The sequence below is a fragment of the Lipotes vexillifer genome, unplaced genomic scaffold (assembly GCF_000442215.2).
Source record: "Lipotes vexillifer unplaced genomic scaffold, Lipotes_vexillifer_v1.1 scaffold91, whole genome shotgun sequence".
Classification (NCBI taxonomy): Eukaryota; Metazoa; Chordata; class Mammalia; order Artiodactyla; family Lipotidae; genus Lipotes; species Lipotes vexillifer.
This window is the reverse complement of record NW_006777583.1, coordinates 3,154,633-3,163,310: the sequence shown is the minus strand read 5'-3', so window position 1 is coordinate 3,163,310 and position 8,678 is coordinate 3,154,633. Positions and strand designations below refer to the sequence as shown.

The 8,678-nt window shown below is 34.9% G+C and overlaps 1 protein-coding gene across 1 annotated transcript in view; it reads right to left on the bottom strand.

Moving 5' to 3' along the window:
* The window catches only part of YTHDC2 (YTH N6-methyladenosine RNA binding protein C2), a 67,274-nt gene that overhangs the window by 31,505 nt on the left and 27,091 nt on the right, over positions 1 to 8,678 (bottom strand). The window contains exons 11-13 of the mRNA XM_007451205.1: positions 5,811 to 5,937; positions 5,533 to 5,598; positions 125 to 303 (exon numbers count right to left, since the gene is read on the bottom strand). Of these exons, the coding sequence (XP_007451267.1) occupies positions 125 to 303; positions 5,533 to 5,598; positions 5,811 to 5,937 (372 nt within the window). The remainder of the gene's footprint in view (positions 1 to 124; positions 304 to 5,532; positions 5,599 to 5,810; positions 5,938 to 8,678) is intronic.

Genomic DNA, 8,678 nt, shown 5'->3' with positions numbered 1-8,678 from the left:
CCCGTGTCCCCTGCATCGGCAGGCGGACTCTCAACCACTGCGCCACCAGGGAAGCCCACAAAATACTAAATTTAAATCAAAGAATATATTTTTGCTTCAGTTCTTTTAGACAATACTTATTTACCAGAATCACAACTATGGCAGATATTGTATAGAAGATGCATGATCAAATCCAAGTCTACTTTTTCATCATCAAAACTATGATGATAAGCTTTCAGGAGCTCTCTGTCTTCTGCACTGAGATCACTCCCATTTGTTTGAACCAAAGAACTTTCATCTAAATTTCCAAATTCCAATGAAGCACTAGAAAAGAAAAACACAGACCAAGTCAAATTTCATTAAAAAGAGTAACCCTTAAAGGCCAATGATTCCCATTATGTCCATGTTCAAATTTTCAATATACTCTAAAGACGGGAAGTGACAATTAATACTGTATAATGTAATTCATATTTTGGTTTCAAGTATATTATTCAAAGTAAAATTTGGCAATACGTGTTTTTAAAAAAACTCTATCTGAAGACATTTCTCCAAAGGAAATATACAAATAGCCAATAAGCACATGAAAATACATTCAACATCATTCGTTATGAGAGAAATGAAATTCAAACCACAATGAGATACCACTTCATACCCACTAGGATGACTATAATAAAAAAGATAGATAATAATAAGTGTGAGAGAGGGTGTGAAGAAATTGGAACCCTAATGCACTGCTAGTGGGAATGTAAAATGGTGCAACCACTTTGGAAAACAATGTGGCAGATCCTCAAAACTGTTAAACATAGTGTTACCATATGGCCCAGCAGTTAGACTCTTAGGTATATAGACAAGAAGTAATGAAAATATATGTCCACATAAAAATCTGTATACAAATGTTTATACCAGTACTATTCATAACATCCCAAAAGTGTAAACAATCTAAATGTTCATCAATTGTTGAACGGATAGACAAACTGTGGTCTATCCATAGAATGGAATATTACTCAGTCATTAAAAAGATGCTACAACATGTACAAACCTTGAAAACACTATGCTAAGTGAAAGAACCAATCACAGAAGATCACATATTATATGATTCCATTTATATGAAATGTCCAGAACAGATAAATCTATAGAAATGGGAAGTAGATGAGTGGTTGCCTAGGGCTGCTGAAGTTGGGGGAAATTAGAAGTGACCTCTAATGAGCACAGATTTCTTTTTGGGATGATGAAAATGTTCTCAGAATTGGCTGTGGTGATGACTGCATAACTCTTTGAACATACGTACTAAAAACCACTGGATTATACACTTAAGTAGGTGAATTATATGGTATGTGAATTTTATCCCAATAAAACTTAAAAAAACACAAACTTTTGGTCGTCATTTACATTTTCTTAATAGGTTGTTTCTAATTGTTCATTATTATAAACAATATTCTGGAGAATAGTTCATACATTAAAAAAAAATACTCTACAGGTATCAGCTTAAAATGACTAATTGTTATCCTATACTAAAAGCAGGTTGATTGGGCTTCCCTGGTGGCGCAGTGCTTGAGAGTCCGCCTGCCGATGCAGGAGACGCGGGTTCGTGCCCCGTTTCGGGAAGATCCCACATGCCGCGGAGCGGCTGGGCCCGTGAGCCATGGCCACTGAGCCTGCGCGTCCGGAGCCTGTGCTCCGCAAATGGGAGAGGCCACAACAGTGAGAGGCCCGCATAACGCAAGGAAAAAAAAAAAAAAAAGCAGGTTGATTATGCTATTTCCCGAAAGCCAAAATCAGTAGAAATTACTGAAATAACCCCCTTGCTTCTTCATCCTGTAAGTGAAAATATAAAACTGCCACCACTAGTAATTATCAACATGATTTCTAGAAAGTTCAGCTCAGCCCAATCTTTCTTAAAGAGCTTAGCAGAAAAATAACATAAGACTGCTTTCAGGGACTCCCCTGGTGGCACAGTGGTTAAGAATCCACCTGCCAATGCAGGGGACACGGGTCCAAGCCCTGATCTGGGAAGATCCCACATGCCACAGAGCAACTAAGCCTGTGCACCACAACTACTGAGCCTGTGCTCTAGACCCCATGAGCCACAACTACTGAGCACACGAGCCACAACTACTGAAGCTCACAGGCCTATAGCCCGTGCTCCGCAACAAAGATAAGCCACAGCAATGAGAAGCCCGTGCACTGCAACAAAGAATAGCCTCTGCTCGCCGCAACTAGAGAAAGCCCATGTGCAGCAACAAAGACCCAACACAGCCAAAAATAAATAAATAAATTTTTTTTTAAAAAAAGATTGCTTTCAATAGGAAAAATATGAAACTTCTGCAATGTTATAATTGTAGTATTTAAAATTTTTAAATCCAATTTAAAACATTCCAAGTTTTTTGTTTTCTTATTTTTACCAGGTAAATTAAGGAGGTATTATGTTCTTTGTTTAATGCTATAAACTTTAGATATCAAGTATAAATAATCCAGCAAACATAATAAATTTAATTTAAATACTTGAAATTTATAGTTGATAACATCACGATCTGTGGAATAAAAAGAAAGCTGACTTAGCTGGGATAATTAAAATATTATCCAGATAACTGTTTTACATGGTAATCTGTAGTACGTATTGAGCTACACCTAACACCATAACAATATCTGGAACATTCAAAGTGTTAGCATTAAAAGGATTGCAAGTTCTGGTGCTATTAATGAAATGATAATAAAACCCACCACACCAGAATTAGCATTTGGATCTGCCAAGACTTTGAGACTCTACATTATCATTTAATGAAATTAAAATGATAAAACTAATTTCATATTTCAAATGTTTACTTCATCTAATACCCGAGACTTCATCTATAGACTTAAATACAAAAACCGAAGTCAAATAAAACATTTTATATGTTCTTGAATAATAGATGTTTTAATATATTTTAACTTCATACTCTATTATTTTTTTGACAGTCTTTTCGGTTGAAAATAGATAAAAGCTATCAGTGTACTATAAAATACATTTCCTTTAAATTTCTTTTAAATATATTTTTTCTTTAAATGTCTAATCTAAATTCTGTATAAATATCAAAATTTATCTAAAATAATTATCTAAAAGAAGAATTATAATAGTTTCATAGGATTTTGAAAGTATTGCCCTTTTTTTAAAAAAATCAAAGTAATACATGTACATAGTGTTAATAAACAAGGGTTTTATAGAAGTTATAACAAAAACCCCTCTCCACTCCTAGTCACACTGCTTAGGACCTTTTTCAATTCTTTTAGCCATTTCTTTTGGTATTTACTGCCGTATTTCTAAGCAACATGCATCTTCTGCTATTTATTGATTTAACAATTTAGTAATTATCTGTGAATCTCCAATTAATGAAAAATGAGGTCACCACCCCCACCCCCATATAGTTGCCACACACATAAACCCATACAATTTTCATTATATCTGCATTCAGCTTTACTTTGTTATGTAAACATTATTTACCCCTGAGCTAAATAGTAAACTATGATTACACTCCCTTTCTTCTGTAATTTTGGTTTTCCTTGAGTAATTACTGTCTAATTTTTATTTGCTTAGTTTTCTGTGTACTTAGCACTAATTCTTCCCAAAGTGTCCAGCAAATTCATAAAATCTTTTCAATATGATCAAAACCATCAGGTAATCCTTTTTATCCCAGAGGGACTTTCCTCCTGGAGCTCTCTATCTTCTGTTTCTATGAGACTAGGCCTACTGGGCAGCTGTCATAGGAACAGCCCTGTGCACCAACATACTAAGCATTTCTTTCACCTATCTCCTGTGCTGGATCTACTGCGTTCTTCTCTGTTTTACTTCACTTCCTCATTTTTGTAGGACACATTCTCTAACAGCTTCCTCATAAAAAAATACATAGGAAATAAATTTTCCTATCCTTTTTCTACTATTTTCTATTTTTTTGTCTTTTTTTCCTACTCTGTCAGCAATCTTTTTCAACTTTATCTTGCAAGCCTTCTGAATTATTTTTCTGCTATCATATTTTAATTTTTAAGGGCTCTTTGTTTATTCATTCTTTCAAAAATAATCACTGAACATCTATATCCAGACACTGTCCCTGAACAAAGGAGACAAGGAGCTTACTAAATTCCACTGGAGAGAAGAGACAGACAATAAACCAATAAATACAGTAAATAAGTAAATTATATAGTTTATTAGAGGATGGTAGGTCCTATGGACAAAAGAAAAAGTAGAGCAGGATAAAGAGGATCAACTGTGGCGGGAGGCAGATTGCAATAGATAGGTAAATTTGGGTAGCCCTCATGAAGATGAAATTTGAAGAAAGATTTGTGTTCTGTTCCTTTTTTTTTTTTTTTTTTTTAAGCACACTGTTTTCTGGTTCATGAATGTTATTTTTGATTACTATTTTTGAAGTTTTCTTCTGGTCACTGATGATCAGTTTTATTCAACTTCTTGGGGTTTTTTGTTGTTACTGTTTATTTGATGTTTGAGTGCTTTTTCCACTCAAATGCCTGGTGATCAATCCTTGGCAGTTTGTTTATTTTTAAAGAGTAAAGCACAAAAACCTCCATGTGTACAAGTGGGGAAAATTGAGTTATCTGGTTTAAAGATGCTCATTTCATTGAAGGAATACCAAACCTCTTAAAAGTTCTAAATCTTTTCTCTAGGCTTGGTCTGTTTTTCCAGGAAGGAATTCTCAAGTTTTCTGCCAAAGAACATAAGCTTCAAACAGGAAAAGGCAATAGGGACAGCAGGGGAAGGGAGTGGATGGTATCTCAACTTTTAGTCTTTAAGTAGACTTTCACTTAAACCCCTTTTCTGTTTGATACCTTACTCCCACTCTCCCACTGTACCTGGTCACCCCAAGTCCAAACTCTAAATGGTTTAATTTTTCAATAAACTTCCTACATCCTGCTACAGTGGGAAAAATATCACCTGAGGGCAGGGGAGAAGGGAATCTGAAATTCCAAATATTCCTCATAGAGAATTTCAACTAACTCTGTTATTTTTTTAGCCCTTTCTTTCATTGCTTCATTCAGAAGTAGTTGAATGAGCCTCTAAGAAGTTCAAAGCTAAAATGAGGTTGTTTCTCATTGGCACTACCCTCTTTAGGCACTCAGGCTTCAGCTTTCTTAGCTTTGCTAAGTCAAACATCAGTAATCCATTAGCCATATATCATCTAAAAATTTACTAACATCTTTCATCAGTTGCCATATCCTCTTCCATTCTCTTTGACTTTGTTAGTTTACACATTTTATATTCCTTCCTTACCATTTTAGTGAGGTTTTGGGGAAATGCAGAGAGACAAATACCATGTATAACTGGAAATTCCCCTTCTTCTTTTTTAAGATAAAATAAAAAATAAGGTAAATACTATAATACAGTGGATCTTACTAACAACCTACAAAATAACTGAAAGCTGTTATTAGAAAAACTCCTTAGAAATACAAAAAAAAAAATCTGGATAAGAGACTATAAATAGCCTTCATTTGTTGCATTCTATGATTTATATGGCTAAGTTTTTTAAAAAGGAGTCAGGATTAATTAAAAATAGTATAAAGTGTTACCTGTAAGATTCTAGAAGATCCACAATTTCAGTCTGTCCAAAGTGTTTAGCCCAATCTAAAGCCATCCTGCCAAAATTCAAAGATATCAAATTAAGAAAGAGAAATAATATTCTCAAAATTATAAAACCAGTTACTCAAATTTATTCATTCACCCATTAAAGTAGAAATGTATGAGCAATTATTACAAATAGCTTTTAATATAAAGACATATAAGAAATCAAAAAAGATTTGTGTAGTTATACAAAGATATACAAAGAATGAATGTAATTTAAAATTACCAGCCATTTGATGCTTTAATATGAACATTGGCTCCCATATTAATTAACTGTTCTACTTGACTTGAAAAACCTCGTCCTGCAGCAACCATCAAAGCTGTTGCACTGGTTTCACTATGTCTGTAATCCACTAAAAGAAGGAAAAGATACATAAATATTACATTTCCAAATTATTTGGAAAATCATTTTAATTTTCTTGAACGTTAGGAGAATTAACCTGGGACTTGCTCCTTTACCTAAGTATGTAACAGCATTGTATAACCTTTAACTCAGTTGATCCAAGAAGATCCGATACTGATGTGTCCTTAGTATAAGCAGGATGAAATAGGTACTATCAGTTGGAAGGCAGAAGGAAAGATACTTGTTAATTAAAACAGAAAAGGAAAGCTACTAACTTTGTAGAATCCTTAAGTCATCTTCCTAGATATTGCCTTGACCAAATGACAAGATATAATTAAAGAAGAATTAAAAAGTTAATTTTCATCAGTATCTGGTAAATGAATGCTTAAAAGGGCAAATGAAAAGTTCAAAATGATTTTTTGAGGTCCTTTTGTTTTGCTTTTATTACCCCATCATGCCTGGTTCTTATTATCTTAGATGCTTAATGAGAATAACACTGGCAGGAAGTTTACTTCCCATAAAACCCTTCCATGAGAAAAAAATTAAACTTTTATTGAATTTAAATTCATTCTTAGAATATATTTCAAGCAATGCAACATACTATAATTACTGAGAACTAATTTTCATAAATTAATTACAAAATTTCAGAAAGAAATCACCACTGAATAAAAACCTCTGTAGTAAAATTTAAGATAATTACAAAAGGAAAAATTTAATTTTCCATATATACCCAATTATCCTCATAATTTATCAACCTTCTAAAACATGGTATCCGTTATTAATATAAGCCAACGGTTCTTAAGGCGGGGAGCGGAACCTATGGAGAGAATTACTTCAGGCTTTTTATTTCTGAAAACACAGATAGCTATGCCTTACTCCTAGATTAAGATTCAGTAGGTCTGGGATGGCCAGGAACATGCATTATTACAGAGATCTGCAAAGATTATGATTTGTACTCAATATATGTGAATTACTGTTTCAATGGAATATTCAATTAGGGGTATGGATAAGTGTGGGAGTTTGAAAACATCCAAAAATTCTTTAATACTCTTCCCTTCAAGGGGTGGAGCCTAATTCCCTTCTCCTTGAGTGTGAGCTGGACTAAGTGACTCATTCTAGCAAATAGAATAAAGTGGAAAAGATGGTGTGCAACTTTGGAGACTAGGTCATGAAAGGTACCTATAGCTTCCTGCTTGCCTTTTCTTCTTCTCTTCTGAATCACACACTCTGGGAGAAGCCAGCTGCCACATTCTGGGAAGAATAAGGCAATCCTATGGAGAGGTCCAGATGGCAAAGAACTGAGGCCTTCAGCCAATAGCCAGAGACAAACTGAGGCCTCTAGCCAACAGCCACATGAGTGAGCTTTCTTGGAAGCAGATCCTCCAGCCCCAGTAAACCTTAAGATGACTGAACCCCTGCCAACAGCCACATGAGTGAGCTTTCTTGGAAGCAGATCCTCCACCCCCAGTAAACCTTAAGATGACTGAACCCCTGCCAACAGCTTAACTACTACTCCATGAGTGACGGAACCAGAACCACTGAGTTAAGCCACTCCCAGATTCTTGACTCTGAGGAACTATGTGAAATAATAGATGTTTTAGGGTGCTAAGTTTGGGAATCATTTGTTATGCAGCAATAGATGATTAGCATCCAGCGTTCCACAGAATGCCTAGTCTTACAAAACCAGCTAATTACTACCTGGTTATACAAAATCACAGAGGGAAACTGATATGATTAAAAAAAAATCTACCAAGCCCAAGGCTTCCTGGATCACATGAAGTATTTTCAACTCTGGTGCCAATTAAGAGTTGAGATTTTAGAAGAGAAATAAAAACATGGGAAGTAAATTACTGTTCATAGAGATACCATAACATTTTAGTTTACTACATACACATGGCCTAAGACATTAGAATACTGGGCTCTGGAAAATGTCCAATAAAACTATAAAGGAGAGGGACCTGGATGGTCATAATGGATGACCATTACCAAAGTAACAGTCTAGTACTCTCTAAAGAAATATCTAGGAAGAGGGTCAAAGATAATACAAAAATACTTTAAAATGTTTCATAAATATTTTAAAGCAACATGTCTCAGAGTTCAAATTTCCTAACTTATGGATAGAAACCTAAATGAAGTAGGCATCGGGCCACATGAGTATCTGTGGGGACCACGTTCCAAGCACAGAAAACAACAAAAGCAAAGGCCCAAAGATGGGAATGGGCCAGCATATATGAAGAGCAAGAAGACAAGAGTGGCTAAAGCACAGTGAACAAGGAAAAGAGTAGTAGAAAAAGAGATAAAAAAGACTGTCAGAGACTAAATCAGGGAAAGAACTTTGATTTTTATTCAAAGTGTAATTGAAAGCCATGGGACAGCTAAGAGAAGAGAAGTGGCATGATCCAATTTCCTTGTCAAAAGGATCAATCTGATTGTTCTCTGGAGAACAGACTAGTAACATAAGAATAGAAGCAGTTAACAGTCCACTGTAATAGTCCAGGAAAGAAATGTTGGCTTTGACTAGGATGGCAGCAGTAGAGGAAGTAAAACATGTGAGATTCGGGATTTATTTAGAAGGTGAAACTAACAAGATTTGCTAATGGATTATATGTGGGGTATGAGAGCAAAGTCAAAGATGATTTTATATTTTGTTGCCTTAGCAACTAGGTGAATGGTAGTACCCTAGAGTTAGATTCAGTGTGCCTGGGATGGCCAGGCACATGCATTTTTTTTTTTTTTTTTTTTTTTTTTTTG